Below are 17,307 nucleotides of genomic sequence, written 5' to 3' on the forward strand. Positions count from 1 at the left end.
TGTGTGTTGATTCCAGTTTTTTATTTTATTTTAGTAAAATAAATATTTTTTTAATGATTTCTGACATTCTGTGTCATATTACACAGAAGACTTTTCTAAGCCCTCTTTACTCGTAGCCATGGTTGTGCTGTTTCCATTGAGATGTAAAACGTTATACTGCAGTGAAAAAAACAAAGTAAAATGTGATGAGAGCAAATAATGTTCAGAAACAAGAGTGAAATATATTTATGTTCTCTTGGTTCACAGCAATGAATCATGTGTTTACAGATTATCACATTCAAAGAGACTGACAATAACAACCACTGAGAAAGTCTGCAAACTTCACTAAAGAACTCAGCGACTTAATTCTGACAGTGGTAGTCTGCTAATAGGCAAAAACATTTACACGATATGTATCTGGACTTTACCACAGGTGACATTTTGACTTGTCAGAGCAGGAAATGAAAGTGGCATGGTTTTGTTAATGACTGTAGTATTCCACTTAAGGGAGGCCCCTGTTCCACTTAATAAGTCATTACTCGTGTCATTAATTAGCCTTGTGCTCTTCCTCCTGACAGACTACCAGGCCAATTCTGCTTTTTTCCTATCACTTGCAACATCAACAAAACACTGAGGAAAACACTAAGCAGAAGCTATGAAGCGACTGGCAGCGTGCTTTAATGGTTCACATGACTGACAAATGCTGACACAGCGTTTCTGCTGGTACTTTGGAAAGAGGCCTCTGTATGTGCAAAACTGGAAGGAACATGCCAGAACAAGGCAGTTTTCAGGAATTATCTTTATTTTGCTACTGATGCTTACTGCAACCATTCATTCAGCTACAATGCCTGAGAAATTAAAGGAAAACACAAACCTTTGACCACTATAGTGATGTGATCTGGTCGCTCTGTTGTACTTTAAAGGGTATTTTGCTGGCACAATTTGGGGTGACTTGTCATGAGCAAAGGTCTATTGTTTCTCCTTTTACAACTTCAACATGAGGGAACTTTCAACAGCTAGTTCACCACAGTGGAAAAATAGTACGTCACTGGCTCATCAAAACTACGAAAAATACATTACATAGCAACACCTCTTGACAGAGTGGGCAATGTTATTCTTGGTGCAATATACAGGACAAAACAATCTAAAATATTTATATTATATTTAGGATTTTATCAATAGTTCAATTACATTCATATTAATCAACTTCTTCAATACAAAAAAAACTGATTAAAAATGATTATATTTTTAGGTTGGTTAGGGAAATATTTTATTGACTTCTGTGAATGGCAGCTGTGGGGCGGGTCTTCATCCTCAGCAGCTCTGGGATTGGTCGATTGCTGCCCTGGTAAAAGTCCAGACCCGTGATCCACTCAACATCCCTGACACGCGACTGGTGAAACCACATGAGATCTTCAACCCACTGAGATTCGACTTCTGTGCTCTGTGACACACACGCACAAAAAAAAGATAAATAATTTTTTTGTTTAGCTTGAAACCAGAGGGGGTTAGATTACATGTAAAGTAGTTTCTGAAGATTTTTATTGCAGCTGCACAGGATCCATCCATCCATCCATTCATTTTCCACTGACCCACAACCAGATTACCATGGCAGACTGATGTTTTGCAGTTCCTCTATAAATGGTAATATTTATATAGCGCTTTTATCCAAAGCACTTTACATGATACATCACATTCACCCATTCATGGCGGAAGCTGCCACAGAAGGCGCTAACCACAACCCACCAGGAGCAATTAGGGGTTTGGTGTCTTGCTCAGGGACACCTCGACATGAGCACGACAGGCCGAGGATCAAACCGGCAACCTTCCAGTTACAAGACGGCCACTCTACCCACTGAGCCATGCCGCCCCTCTATAGAATCCTGAGTGGCTCTCAGGCCAGATGATAATACCTTGACTGACTTCTAAATCTACCCTGTGGTGGCTCTCTAGCTGCCCAGAAACCTCCAAAGTGAGGTGTCAGGAGGTGTCCTCATCAGATGTCCATACCACCTCAGCTGGATTATTTCATGACTCAGCTGCCTGCTCGGTCCAGATACCTGAGCTCCTAAGCCTGAACTAGGCCACCTAACATGAAACTTTCACCCACTTGTGTCTGACATCCCATGTCTGAGCTGGAAGGAAAAGCTCGAGGTTTTCCAGTTTCAGCCCTCACCAGTAGTAATGACTGAAAAAATGAGATTGCATATGCAAGCAGCTGAAATTGGTTTTCACCGTAGGGTAGCTGGGGCTCAGTCCTACAAATGTGGTATGGAACTCGGGCATCCAGGTCAAGCTTGGAGTTGAAAAGGAGCCAAATGAGGTAGTTCAGGCATCTGATTAGGATGCCCTCTGGCACCTTACTTTAGAGGTTTTCTGGTCAACTGGGAAGAGAAACCTAAATAGACTTGAAACATGCTGTAGGGACTGCAAATCCTATCTGGCCTGGAAACCATACAGAAGTAGCTGGGAAACATTACTCTAGAAAGGGATGTCTGGAATACCACACTTGATCCCAGACAAGTGGATAAGAATGGCTGGATGGAGAGATCTTATTCATAGAAACATGCCGTCACTGTCTGACTTATAGATCATTTCACTGTTTCAGAACAATTTGGTCACAAGTCATAAAACTTGTATCCAAAAATGGACCCTTTGTTTGTAACCAGCCTTTATTGCCAGGCTTCACACTGAGACATACAAAGTGCTTCACTTTATTTGCCTGGCCCAGCATGCCATGGTTAGTCAAAGAGGATTGAAGAGCAATGCTGAAAAGTCTACTTTAAAGGTGAACCCGTAATGTCTTACTTTGCAGCTCTCTGAATTGTCAGCTCGATGGGGCAGCAGGAAGGAAACGGTCTGCAGCTCTCCGACACAAGCGCTCACCGGCTGGTTTGAGTTCTTGCAGCTCGTTAACACCACGAAGTAATGTGTTGGGATAGAGATGTTTGTACCAGGCACAAATCTGGAGGTACAAGAAAAGACACAGTCATTATGAAACTGTTGCGTGCAATTTTCTGGGTTCAGGCCTTGCAGAACCAGACAAGCCCTGGCTCACACTCGGAAACTTTTCAAGAAGCTGAAGCTAAAATTTGTTTTTTATTTTAAAAACAAGTTGTGTTTTTCTTTTAATGCAAAAAAGCGGCTTGTCACTGTGACTTTTTTTGTCTGTGTTGGATTACGAAAATCGTTTGAGCATGAATGTTTCTGCTCAATTCCTTCGGATGGTTGACACTGTTTACCATGCTTGTCTGGTATTACGTAACTGTAAAGTGTCAGCACACCACTGCACGTTATACTCTCGGGTAGGATGGCCAGCTTTAGCCATGAAAGGATCCATCATTGGCATACTTTCATATATAAGGCAAAACTTGGGCTATTGCCAACCTGTATTTGTTGTTTAACTGCACAGAAAAGTTCTGATCTTTACTCTCTTCATTCACAAGATCATTTGTTGCTTTCTGTTCCATATGCTCGTACTGAATTGGGTAAAAAGGCTTTTCTGCACCTTTTGCATGGAATATGCTGCAGAGAAATTGGAAATTAACCAAGTTTATGTCATTGAGCGCTTTTAAATCCAAATTGCAAGTTCTTTAGGCCCACTCCACAGCATGCACTTATTTTTCATAACTTGCTTGTAAATTCATTTTTACATTTTTTTCTCATGTTTTAATTATGTTTTAACTATGTAATTTTATAACTGTGTTTTGTATTTGCTCCTGCCTATCTTGGCAGGACTCCCTTGCCAAAGAGGTTGTTAATCTCAATGGGATTTGTCCTGGTTAAATAAAGGTTAATAAATAATAATAAATAACTGACCTGCTGATGAGCTATACAGATGAGATCTGCTCATTGTCCCTCAAGTCAAAACAAAAAAAACAAAAAAAAAATCTGTCCCTTTATTTGCAGTAGTGGAGTCAGGCATGCAGAGTCAGTCAGCCAGCTGATCCTCAGCTTTTTTGAGTCTTGTACCATTCCATTAGTGTTGTGCCCCTGTTATTTTCTGTTTTGTTGTGCCACAAATAAGATTCAACATGACTCCAACATCTGTCTCCCTGAGCTCAGTCTTGCACCCTACTTTCATTTTCCAGACATCCGCCCAGCTCCTCTCCAGTATATTTTTCTTCTTCACATGAGCAACCCTTCAATAAACTATCCTGCAGTCAACTCACCACCAGTCTTCTGCACATGTTTTTTTTAGTTTAATGGTTTTAACCACATGTTGAACAAACATAGAGGATATTTTAAATCTGCTCAATTTTGTCAAACCCTATCCTACACTGTACTATAGGTACACCATCATTTTTAAAATTCTGTGTAGCTTGGATTTAATACTATTTAATAAGTGTTTTATACACTGCCCAGCCAAAAATAAGTCACACATACTCATATTTCTTTGGACCACCTTTAGCTTTAAAGCTGCTGTCCGGAGTTTCCGTTTGTTTTCAATTTATGTATCATTTTTTAACAAAGCTTAAATGTGTTAGTCGAGTTCGATACTATAATATAAAGTTAGTATAACGCGATATGAAAATTTATTCCTGAGCTCCGCCTTCCTCTCATAGACCCCCATGTTATTCCAAAAAGCGCCGGTTGCTGCCGACCAATCAAGTTCGAGCTTCAGCTTTGTCATGCTGTCAATCAACGGTTACGCGCACAGCAAGCAAGCCCATGCAGAGGTGGGCGAGCTACGCACTACGCAACCGCACGCACATTTGTTTTGCTTGTGGAGGAGAGAGCATCAGGGCTCAGCAACTTCCAGAAAAGTTACCAATCCCACGGCTTGTCAGGCCAAGAGACTGCAGGACGTTTTTTGGCTCGGGGTGCTCGCGTCGCTCCCCGACCACGGCCTCCATAGCCCGCCTGACGGCTTCGTTTAGATGCCCGACCTCTGGAGGAAGATGTTGGGGCGTCTGGGACATACTCTTCGTCAGAGGAGTCATGCAATTCTGAACTCTAGATAGAAATAAATAAACAATGTAACACATGTACACGCGTAAATGCACTAAGTTTGATAAACAACGTCATCGAGAGGGATACACGAGTGTAATCACATATTGAAACTTTACTCGTTCGTCCTAGCAGATTCATGTTATTTTGGTATTAGGACAAGTTAGACTCAATACAGCATTCTAACGTAATTCCCTTATTATTTACTAAATGTACTAAATGTAGAAGAGGGGAAAACAGCAAAACAGGCAAGATGCTGCAGCACTCCGGGCACTCCTCTCATGTACTGCGCGCGTGCACAAATAAAGGGGCGAAATCAGAGGGTGGGACCACCAGTGTTTTGGGAGACGCTGCGATTCAAACTCCGGACAGCAGCTTTAAGAACAGCACCGGTTCGCCGTGGCATCATTTACATAAGCATCTGCAATGTCACAGTATTTATTTCTGTCTAGAGTTGTATTCATTTTCTGTCAAGATCTTATACTGATGATGGGCAAGTCGGACCGCTGTGCCCAGTCTTCTCCAGCACATCCCAAGGATTCTTAATGGGGCTGAGTGTCTGGACTCTGTGGAGACCAATCCATATGTGAAAATGATGGTCTCACACTCCCTGAACCACTCATTCTCAATGTGAGCCCCATGAATCCTGGCATCGTCATCTTGGAATATGCCTGTGCCATCAGGGAAGAAAAACTCCACTGATGGAAAGGCTTGGTCATTCAGTATCTTCAGGTAGTCAGCTGACCTCCTTCTTTGGGAACATGACGTTGCTGAACCTGACAAGCCCCTGATCACCATTTTTTTGGTAGTAGAAGGACTGGGTCACCAATAGTCAGACAGCAGAGTGCAAAATCTTTTCCTCTATGATGTTCAGTCTTTCCACTAAAGCAGAGGCACAACTCCCTTGCTTGAAAGAAGACTTTTTGCAAACCTCCCAGTCTGCCTTGGAAGTAAGACATAATGGGAAAAGAAACCTTGTGGATAAAATAAAAATCTTACAGTGCACAGCTTTTTTTTGAAAAGCTTAAAAGGAGTCATAATTATATTCTATGCCAAAAAAGGTAATGTTCGAGTAGCTTTGGTGCCAGAAAAATACAGTAAAATAATAGGCGTTTTGGGGGACTTTCAATGAAGAATATTTACATTTGTGTACAATGAAAGTACCTGAACTATTTTCTTGAGAATTAATTCACAGTTGCAAGTTATTATTTTGCACTAGGCATGTAATGTTATGTATTTTAATAATTTCATGGATTTATATAAAAACTACAGGAACAAAGTTGGACTCCTGCACACTGTCTAAGTTGCAAACATAGATTCAACATGGCAACATTTCAGTACTCGATCTTCACTTGTGAAAAAAAACAAAAAAAAAACAAATACAGGAAAAAAGCAGAATTTTTTGTGTAATATTTTGGGGTATAGGAAATGAAACTTACTGTTGGATTTGTGCTGGAGTGTCGTACTGGCCATCGTAGTTATAATCAAAGACTGGGCCCATCACCACATTGATGCCATTGTAAATAGATGCATATTTCTGAAGCAAAGTGTTGTGAAAGTAGTCCCAGATTTCTGAAAAAGGAGAGAAGAAATTAAATTAAAGGAAAAATAGAAAGAGGAGAAGTTAAAATGAAAGTTAATTAAATTCAACATAATTTCTCTCAACAACATCAATAATGTAGTCAATTAGTTTTTTCCTTAACTTACTCTTGAACTCAGAGTACATCGGCACGACATTGCTCAACAGTAACGCATCAAACTGCTGGTCCGCTGTTGTATTCAGGTCTGTGGGGAATACAAGATAAACTTTTATAATGCAGTATTGTGTGGTGAGAAGGAGAACGTCACTGAAGTAGTTCAGACAGAATTCCTGTTTTTTCTACAGTTAACCCTCTGAACTTCAGTTTCTACACATGTATAGCTACTGCCACATTTTAATTTACTGTTGGCTCATTCTTTTTAGTGCAATATAAAGACGTAGAGCTCAAGGTTGTTATCAATACTAGAAAAAATGTTGACTTTACACATTGTAGATAATTTACTACTTTTTTCGTAATTTGTTCCTGTACTTGTTTTCTGTCTGCTCCGTGTGGACACTGCCTGCTGTTCAGCCGAATAATCACAGTTTTTGTGATGTGGTTGTTTTTTTGCAGCTGACCTAGCTTTTACAGAATCTGCCTAGTGCAGATTTCTCCTCACTGCACTGTAAACAGTCCAGCATGACATATAAAGCTGCGTAGGCCTTCAGGTATCTAATCATGCTCTATATAAAATCAGAAAGTCTAAGGTTTCCTGAAAAGCTTCTATGTTTCACCAAAAGTGGCCTACAATGCACTTCCTCTACCGTCATTTACTGACATCATTTTACAAAATTTAATTCATCCGGTTCAGAAAGGAATAGTTGTCACAGTTCCACTCCTCTGTCCTGTCTGTCTGGTTGTCTCCCATCCTCTCCTCTGTCCTCTCTGTCTGGTTGTCTCCCATCCGCTCCTCTGCCCTGTCTCTCCTCCCACAGCTCGGTGCCTGAGTGGAGTCTAGCTTCTCAGCTGACTCCACTCAGGCAATCAACTACCTCCACGGCTCCCGGACAGCTGACAATCATTCACTAACGACTCACCTCTGCAATAAAGACCGGCTCAGCCTTCCACTCCCTGCCAGAGTATTGAACCAGAAAACCATGCAGTTCGGTTTGCTCGCTTGCCCTTTGACGTTTTCTGTTTTGAGTTTCTGTTTAATTTTGATCGTGTTTCTCCCTGCTTTCACGCAGCCAGCTGTCCGGGAACCCTCACTCCTGCCTGGAACCCCCACCCCTGCCTGGAACCCTACTCCTGCCTGGATTCTCCACTCCTGCCTGGATTCCCCACTCCTGCCTGGATTCCCCACTCCTGCCTGGACCCCCACTCCTGCCTGGATTCCCCCACTCCTGCCTGGATTCCCCACTCCTGCCTGGATTCCCCCACTCCTGCCTGGATTCCCCCACTCCTGCCTGGATTCCCCCACTCCTGCCTGGATTCCCCCACTCCTGCCTGGACCCCCCACTCCTGCCTGGACCCCCACTCCTGCCTGGACCCCCCACTCCTGCCCAGAACCCCCCGCTCCTACACCCTGGCCTTCTCCGTCCGCCATTATCACTCCCTCCAATAAACCATTTACATCTCCTCAGGTCTTGGATGTGTGGCTCTCTGCTCGGGTCCACCAACTCTGATTCGTGACAGAAACTCTGGCCAAAACATGGACCCGGAGAACTCACCGCCAAGACCGCACCCGCCCACGCCATTCGACATCAGGCAACTTCACCAAACCTTCCGTCTGCTCTCAATCAATTACCAGAAGCTGTGCTCCCAACTCGCCGTCTTAGCTAGCCAAATCTCTCAGGAAGCCCCCGACCCGACCCGGATTCTTCAATACAGCCAAGCCCTACAGGATGTTGCCGCCGCAAAAGCACAATTAAATCACTTCGTCACCCTGCTCAACCAAGTTTCCTCGTCCCCAGCCCAGCCCGAGCCATTTTCCCTTCCACCTGTGCCACTAGCCCCGGACCCTGCCGACACCCAGTCCCTAACCCAAGACACGCCCATAGACTTCTTCTCCTCCTGCGAGGAGCACAGCGTTTTTTTTAAGTGCTATACGGGTTTGTGGGAGAAGTGGAGGGACGACCCCCAAGACTCTAGCATAATCCTGGGCCGGAAACTAGCAGGCCAGCGACCCGGATTAGCCGACCACTTACCTGCTTTCAGCAGCATTCTTGGTACTCCTCTGAGTTACCCGCCGGCTGACCTCCTAGCAGCCAACTGGGCCTGGCTCTCTGCCGGCCATGGAACCACCAGTTAAGCGGCTGGTCGTCGAAGACACAAAGCCAGGAAGCACCAGGACCCCCGGCTCCCGCTCCGGTCCCGGAGGAGTTCCCGGCTCCGCCTCCAGTCCCGCGGAGGTCGACGACGCTCCGCCTCCAGTCCCCGCGGAGGTCGACGACGCTCCGCCTTCCAGTCCCCGCGGAGGTCGACGACGCTCCGCCTCCAGTCCCCCGCGACCCTCAGCGGCCTTAGAAGGGCACAAGGCCTTCCCTGAGCCCTTAGGAGGCTCTGCGCCTTCCCTTCTGCGCCGCCCCCCGGAGGGGCCCCTGGATCCTGCGCCACCCCGGAGGGGCCACTGGATCCTGCGCCGCCTCCGCTCCCAGAGAGGCCGTCGACGCCCCGCCTCCGCTCCCAGAGGAGGCGCGTCGACGCCCCGCCTCCGGCTCCCAGAGGAGGCCGTCGACGCCCTCCGCCTCCGCTCCCAGAGGAGGCCGTCGACGCCCGCCTCCGCTCCCAGGAGCCCTCCCCAGTCCATGAAGAGGCCTTGCGCGTTCCCATCCGGCTCCGCCCCCGGAGGACCCACCGGACCGGCTCCGCCCCCGGAGACCCACCGGACCCGGCTCCGCCCCGGAGGACCCACCGGACCCGGCTCCGCCCCCGGAGGACCACCGGACCGGCTCCGCCCCCGGAGGACCCACCTCCAACCCAGTGGTTTGTCCGGCCCCGGGCCGCCCGCCGGAGCGGCCCCGCTGTCTGTCCGGTCCCCGCCTGCCCGCCTCGGAGGAGACCCTCCGGCGAGTCCAGCTTCGGCCGGCCCCGCCTCCAGCCTCCCTCTGAAGCGTGGCCTCCGCCCTGTCCTATCTCGACCCGTCCCGCCTTCGGGCCGTCCCCACGAAACAGACCTCCGACTTGCCCAGCCTCGACCGGGGCCGCCCCACCGAACGGACTCTCTGTCCTGCTCATCCACGTCCAGTCCGACCCCCCAGGCCGTCCACCGAACGGACTCTCTGCCCTGCTCATCCACGTCCAGTCCGACCCCCAGGCCGCCCACCGGAACGGACTCTCTGCCCTGCTCATCCACGTCCAGTCCGACCCCCAGGCCGCCCACCGGAACGGACTCTCTGCCCTGCTCATCCACGTCCAGTCCGACCCCCGGTCCGTCCTCCGGAACGGACCTCAGCCCACTCATCCCCAGCCAGTCCGACCTACGTCCGGCCCGCCGGAACGGAACCTCGCGCCTACCGGAACGACCCTCCGGCCACTCATCCCCGACATTTCTGCCTTCGGGCCGACCCCCAGAGCTGCTGCCTGCCACTCCAGTCCAGCTCTCAGTTCAGTCCAGTCCTGCTCTCAGTTCAGTCCAGTCCTGCTCTCAGTCCCGTCCAGTCCTGCTCTCAGTCCCGTCCAGTCCTGCTCTCAGTCCCGTCCAGTCCTGCTCTCAGTCCCGTCCAGTCCTGCTCTCAGTCCCGTCCAGTCCTGCTCTCAGTCCCGTCCAGTCCTGCTCTCAGTCCCGTCCAGTCCTGCTCTCAGTCCCGTCCAGTCCTGCTCTCAGTCCCGTCCAGTCCTTCCCTTCACTCCAGTCCAGTCCTGTCCTTCCCTTCACTCCAGTCCAGTCCTGTCCTTCCCTTCACTCCAGTCCAGTCCTGTCCTTCCCTTCACTCCAGTCCAGTCCTGTCCTTCCCTTCACTCCAGTCCAGTCCTGTCCTTCCCTTCACTCCAGTCCAGTCCTGTCCTTCCCTTCACTCCAGTCCAGTCCTGTCCTTCCCTTCACTCCAGTCCAGTCCTGTCCTTCCCTTCACTCCAGTCCAGTCCTGTCCTTCCCTTCACTCCAGTCCAGTCCTGTCCTTCCCTTCACTCCAGTCCAGTCCTGTCCTTCCCTTCACTCCAGTCCAGTCCTGTCCTTCCCTTCACTCCAGTCCTTCCCTTCACTCCAGTCCAGTCCTTCCCTTCACTCCAGTCCAGTCCAGTCCAGTCCTTCCTTCACTCCAGTCCAGTCCAGTCCAGTCCTTCCCTTCACTCCAGTCCAGTCCAGTCCAGTCCTTCCCTTCACTCCACTCCAGTCCAGTCCAGTCCTTCCCTTCACTCCAGTCCAGTCCAGTCCTGTCCTTCCCTTCACTCCAGTCCAGTCCTGTCCTGTCCTGTCCTGTCCTGTCCTGTCCTTCCCTTCACTCCAGTCCAGTCCAGTCCTGTCCTGTCCTTCCCTTCACTCCAGTCCAGTCCAGTCCAGTCCTGTCCTTCCCTTCACTCCAGTCCAGTCCATGCCAGTCCTGTTCCCTTCCCCTGTCACTTCCAGTCCCAGTCCAGTCCTGTCCTGTTCCTAGTCCTTCCCTTCACTCCAGTCCAGTCCAGCCAGTCCAGTCCTGTCCTGTCCCTTCACTTCCAGTCCAGTCGCAGTCCAGTTCCTGTCCTTCCCTTCACTCCGGTCCAGTACCAGTCCAGTCCTGTCCCTTCCCTTCACTCCAGTCCAGTCCAGTCCCAGTCCTGTCCTTTCCCCTTCAGCTCCAGTCCAGTCCCAGTCCTGTCACTTCCCTTCACATCCAGGTCCAGTCCAGTCCTGTCCTGTCCTGTCCTTTCCCCTTCACTCCCAGTCCAGTCCAGTCCTGTCCTGTCCTGTCCTTACCCTTCACTCCATGTCCAGTCCCTGTCCTGTCCTGTCCTTCCCTCAGTCCAGTCCTGGTCCTGTCCTTCCCTTCCAGTCCTGCCTGTCCTGTCCTTCCCTTCCCTTCTAGGTCCCTGTCCTGCCTGTCCTTTCCTTCACTCCAGTCCTGTCCTGTCCTGTCTTCCCTTACACTCCAGTCCAGTAATGTCCTGTCCTGTCCTGTCCTTCCTTCACTCCAGTCAGTAATGTCCTGTCCTGTCTCAAGTTCCGTTCAGTCAGCCCAGTCTTAGTTCATTTCCCTCTCCCGTTCTGCCCTTCCTGTCCTTTTTGGTTCCTTCCGCTCTGTCTGGTCCCTGTGTTTGTCTGTGTGTCTGTCTGCTCCCTGGTTGCCCCAGTGGGCCCTCGTTGGTTCGGTCCATGGGGCGCCGGGAGGCGCCCGTTGAGGGGGGGGTACTGTCACAGTTCCATCCTCTGTCCTGTCTGTCATGGTTGTCTCCATCCTCTCCTCTGTCCTCTCTGTCTGGTTGTCTCCCATCCGCTCCTCTGCCCTGTCTCTCCTCCCACAGCTTCGGTGCCTGAGTGGAGTCTAGCTTCTCAGCTGACTCCACTCAGGCAATCAACTACCTCCACGGCTCCCGGACAGCTGACAATCATTCACTAACGACTCACCTCTGCAATAAAGACCGGCTCAGCCTTCCACTCCCTGCCAGAGTATTGAACCAGAAACCATGCAGTTCGGTTTGCTCTCTTGCCCTTTGACGTTTTCTGTTTGAGTTTCTGTTTAATTTTGATCGTGTTTTCTCCTGCTTTCACGCAGCCAGCTGTCCGGGAACCCTCACTCCTGCCTGGAACCCCCACCCCTGCCTGGAACCCCCACCCTGCCTGGAACCCCCACTCCTGCCTGGATTCCCCACTCCTGCCTGGATTCCCCACTCCTGCCTGGATTCCCCCGCTCCTGCCTGGATTCCCCCGCTCCTGCCTGGACCCCCCCGCTCCTGCCTGGATTCCCCCGCTCCTGCCTGGATTCCCCCGCTCCTGCCTGGATTCCCCCGCTCCTGCCTGGATTCCCCCCGCTCCTGCCTGGATTCCCCCGCTCCTGCCCGGAACCCCCCGCTCCTGCCCGGAACCCCCGCTCCTGCCCGGAACCCCCGCTCCTGCCCGGAACCCCCGCTCCTGCCCAGAACCCCCCGCTCCTGCCAGAACCCCCCGCTCCTACACCCTGGCCTTCTCCGTCCGCCATTATCACTCCCTCCAATAAACCATTTACATCTCCTCAGGTCTTGGATGTGTGGCTCTCTGCTCGGGTCCACCAACTCTGATTCGTGACAATAGGAGTATTGCCACTCCAACCACTGGCCTGCACCACACCCAATCTACTGAGAAATTAATCACTCTGAACTTGTAATTTACTAAAGTGAACCGTATCTTTTGAAACCATGTTTTTATTGCTTTTTAAACAGGGTAATTTCACCCGAAACAGAACAACATACCGAACTACACCACTAAACTGCTCAGGCACAACTCAAGGAGAACAGAAAATCCCCGAGATCTTGACTCCAAATTCTACACGTCCCAATCAGACAGAGCAATCAATAGCCTGATACACTGGGATGCCACCCTGCAATCCACAGCACCCGAAGGATCTGCTGCCAACTTCCTTGCATACCACAGAGCCTGTTTTGGTTCCATATGATTTCAGGTAGGCAGCTTAATGAAGAAAAATCCCATTCTGTCGAATTCACATTCTATCTGCTGCTGGAGCAAAGCAAATTTCGCGGATCAATAAACTCTGTCTGTCTGTCTGTCTGTCGAGAGCAGGAAATATTCAAGAGGATCACATTCAAAAGCACAACAAATCAAGTGAAAACACATACTGGAAACACTCCGAATGAGACTACACACATCTCATTGTTGTGATTTGTTAACAAGAATGAGCTGGAATTCTGTGGAAGAGAGGTGACAGGCAAGTGTGTGTTAAAGAGGGAGGAGGTGTAACCACTGAAGAGGTGTCATGGTCCTGATAAAAGCCAAAGACCAAACTGTAATTTCAGTGTGTTTGTTCATCCATGTGTCCGGTGGGTGTGTTTCTTGTGAAGCTCGGTGAGTACATACTGGGTGGATATAGGAAGGCCTGGATGAGACTTCCAGTGGAGCTGTAGTCATCACACTTTTGGCTCTGAGATGCTGGAAGCCTCACATCTGCCCTCAAACAGTTGGCCAGTACAGGTGGCAACGGGTCCAAATTGCTCTGGAAGAGTGGGACATGTTTTAGCTGCTTTTTAAATCAGAATTAATTAACTCCTGATGCATTTTCAGACCACTTGGCCACTTTAAAGCTTATTACGGTCACTTTGATTCATGGATTTTGCTAGAATGTACCAAAGTTTTGAGAGTCGGTTTGTTTGACCTAAGTTCAGCCATCTCATTGTTTTTCCAAGGAAAACTCTTTCTACTAAAGAAATCCCTAAAAAACTGTGAAAACAAAGTCAGCTGTTGATTCAAACACCACTGAGAATAAGATTTTTGTTTTTGTTTCTGAAAACCGGACATTTGTTAGCTTTGTTATTCAACCGCGCATGTTGAACATGAATTTCTCCATCAATTAAAGTGGGGAAGACCCACATCATCTCCAGGTTCATGGTTTGGTCATTTTTTGCAATTCATTAAAAATACACAGAAACATCCCTGCACTGTTAGAAAAAAGAGGGAATATTCCAGCAGCTAGGATGCCAAAACATTTTCCTAACCTTAATCTTACAGGAATTCTGTGTGTTTTAAACATTTAAATAAGGATATTTATATCTGCGCATATATAGAGTATGTATATTAGATGGATGGATGATAGATCCTAATGAAAGCATATTCATTCAATATTTTTGTTCTGCAAATCACAGAACCTATACTTCATTTTCTAATAATTGTTACCAGTATTTAATTTTGTATATATTTACATGATTAAACTTGAATTTATAAGTTTCAGCTATTAAATTAATTTGAAATGTTTGCAGTAAATTAGCTTTATATGTCAAAAAGTCGGTTTTCTCTTGAAAAAAATAGGCATTTTATTGTTATTAACAGTTACAGGATTAAAATGTTTTACATGACGCATATAAATTCAGTCTATATTTGGAATTTTGTAGCTCTTTTTGTGTATTTCAAAAATAAATACATATAAATAGCACATCTGTAGGCTCCTGGACTAAACTTAAAACAAAGGAGAAGAAGAGAGAAGTAGAGCAGTCATCAAAACTGATCATAATTCACACAATGTTCCATAATGATTATTTGTGAAAACTGGACAACTGCAGATGTTGAACATTAAGAAATTAAACTAATCGTCACAGCATAGCACAAAAACAAACTGCATGATTAACCATCGCCAATTTATTTTTTTTTCTAATTTTATCCATTGCTGTCTTTTTATCCATTGTGTCTTTTGTTCTGTTTTTTTCATCATTTAATTTTCAAGTTTTGTCTTTTTAAGTCATTTTTAATTTAGTTTTATGTTCATTTCTGCTTTCTCTGCCTGCTCGTTGTCGGTTTTATTTTTTTTTATTTTTCATTAAACCGGGATAAATCCCACTGAGATTAACAACCTCTTTTGCAAGGGAGTCCTGGCCAAGATAAGGCAGGAGAAAATACAAAACACAGTTATAAAATTACATAGATAAAACACGAGCAAAAAAACATGCAAAATTAAATTTACAAGCAAGTTATGAAAAACAAGCGCATGTTGTGGAGTAGGCCTCAAGAACTTGCAGTTTGGATTTAAAAGTGCTCAATGAGATTAACTTGGTTAATTTCCAATTTTTCTGCAATATATTCCATGCAAAAGGTGCAGAATAAACAAAAGCCTTTTTACCAAATTCAGTACGAGCATATGGAACAGAAAGCAACAAATGATCTTGTGAACGGAGAAAGTAAAGATCAGAACTTTTCTGTGCAGTTAGAGAACAAATATAGGTTGGCAGTAGTCCAAGTATTGCCTTACATATAAAAGTATACATGACGGATCCTTCAGTGGCTCAAGCTGGTCATACCACCTGAGAGTGTAATTCACAGTGGTGTGTTGACACTTTACAGTTTGTAATAAACCTCAGAAGCATGGTAAACAATGTCAACCATCTGAAAACATGGAGCAGAAGCATTCATGCACATAAGATCTCCGTAATCCAAAACAGACAAAAAAAAAAAAAAAAAGTTGCGGTGACAAGCTGCTTTTTGCAATAAAAGAAAAACACATATCTTATCTGAATCACTCTGGACTCCACTGAGGTCCTGAAGCTTGTCTAACACAATTTCAAGAATATTGGCTACATCTGGATAAAAAATTTTTTGGAATTGTGTCTCCCAAAACAACAACCTGCAGGTAATGATCTTGAGATAAAATCCCAAGGAGACACTGGATCTAGACTGTAGTATTTCTTGATCACTGCTTAATCTGCTTTAAAGATGACACTATGGTCACACTGATAATGCCATATTTATCACCTTTAATGAGTGTCTTTATTGTTGCTATTTTTAGTTTGAATCCTTAATGCTGGCATTTATTAATAATTCCTCCTGAAAAATCTAATGTGTATCATTTTGACTTGTGTCTATTAGCATCATTTTGCTACAACCAGAATAGCTCCTAAATTATTATAATTGTGTTCAATCAGATTTCCACAGGCTCAAAAAGTCATAGATTATTCAAGGGAGTGATATATTTCTTGTATATTGCAGCACATAATCTAATGTTCAAAATGCCTTGCAGTGTGTTTAATACATGTCTTAGTTCCTGTGTTTCTTCTGATAACCTCTGCTTTTTAAGATGCTATAGAAATAAATCTAAAGAGAGTTATTTAATGTTTACAAATGATCTCATACAGCAACAAACAGTCCAAAAAAAAAATCACCGGAGTGTCTTATCAGAAGAGGTAGAAGTTTAGAATACTGTAGTGTGTTCGGCATAAAAGTTTCCTTAATGGGATGGGGAGGGTTTTCTGTTGCTGGCAGCGCAATTTTACTCAAGCTGATGGGGCTTTTCTCAAACATTTCCTTCGTATTGCATCCAAACAACTGCCAACAGTGCACAATCGGTTTCTCTGATCAGAGCAAAACTTGAACTTCATGATTCATGCGGGAACCAGCGCAATATTGGTGAATGAACATTGCTGCTGCATGACAAACGTCTGCTCTGGAATGATTTACTTAATTAGAGGACTCCCTTAATAAAATCATGTTTGAGTCATGAAAAATTCCCACAGAATAGAATTAGCAGTTGTGGAGCAATATTGGTGGAGCACTTCCTTTGTGTGATTTGGGAAGTATCATGAGGTCAGTTGCAGTGTCATTACTCGACTGTTTCATTTCTGTCCTTCAGTCATTAACTTTTGTGGTTTTTTGCACATTAACATATAAAATATTCAACATTACCCGCTTGCTTCCTGTTTGTTAGATTCATATCTTATGAATTACTTGTTACTACTTACATTGTGTAAAGCCCTGCTTATTGCATTTCTTTGCATTTAGTTTATTATATATCTGGCAGTCCAAGCATTCCTGCAGGATCCGGTGATTATTGTGCAAATAGATGGCAAGACAACAGCTTAGGAATTAGGTTACTTTGAAATTATGTTCAAAACTTTAACATAACAGATATATAATGAAACAGATATTCCTCAAAAATCCACATTACTGCACATTACACAGCATGTGCATTTTTACTACATTTGAACATCTCTAGTAATGATACTGTACATTTTAAATAAATCTCGTTCGCAGTGATGCACGTACCGGTCTGTCCATGGTGAAGGAGCTCCATAGAGGCATCAGGGCAGAGCTACTGAAGGCACTGATGAACCCCTCCTGGTGGAGGATGCAGTATTTCTGGTCGGGCTGCAGCATGCGAGGACGGCCGAACAGCAGGTGCTTCTTCTCTGCAGCAGATTCTGAAAGCAGGAAAAGTGTGCTTTAGTTCTAATCACTGATCCATGTGCAGCA

The 17,307-nt window shown here is 46.1% G+C and overlaps 1 protein-coding gene across 1 annotated transcript in view; it reads right to left on the bottom strand.

Moving 5' to 3' along the window:
* Window positions 1-209: 209 nt before the first annotated feature.
* The window catches only part of LOC110956809 (venom phosphodiesterase 1), a 72,006-nt gene continuing 54,908 nt past the window's right edge, over window positions 210-17,307 (bottom strand). The window contains exons 20-25 of the mRNA XM_051955101.1: window positions 17,101-17,255; window positions 13,435-13,570; window positions 6,637-6,714; window positions 6,369-6,501; window positions 2,788-2,944; window positions 210-1,423 (exon numbers count right to left, since the gene is read on the bottom strand). Coding sequence (XP_051811061.1) covers window positions 1,250-1,423; window positions 2,788-2,944; window positions 6,369-6,501; window positions 6,637-6,714; window positions 13,435-13,570; window positions 17,101-17,255 — 833 coding nt within the window. The 3' untranslated portion in view covers window positions 210-1,249. The remainder of the gene's footprint in view (window positions 1,424-2,787; window positions 2,945-6,368; window positions 6,502-6,636; window positions 6,715-13,434; window positions 13,571-17,100; window positions 17,256-17,307) is intronic.

The sequence above is a fragment of the Acanthochromis polyacanthus genome, chromosome 11 (genome assembly GCF_021347895.1).
Source record: "Acanthochromis polyacanthus isolate Apoly-LR-REF ecotype Palm Island chromosome 11, KAUST_Apoly_ChrSc, whole genome shotgun sequence".
In the NCBI taxonomy this organism is placed as follows: domain Eukaryota; kingdom Metazoa; phylum Chordata; class Actinopteri; family Pomacentridae; genus Acanthochromis; species Acanthochromis polyacanthus.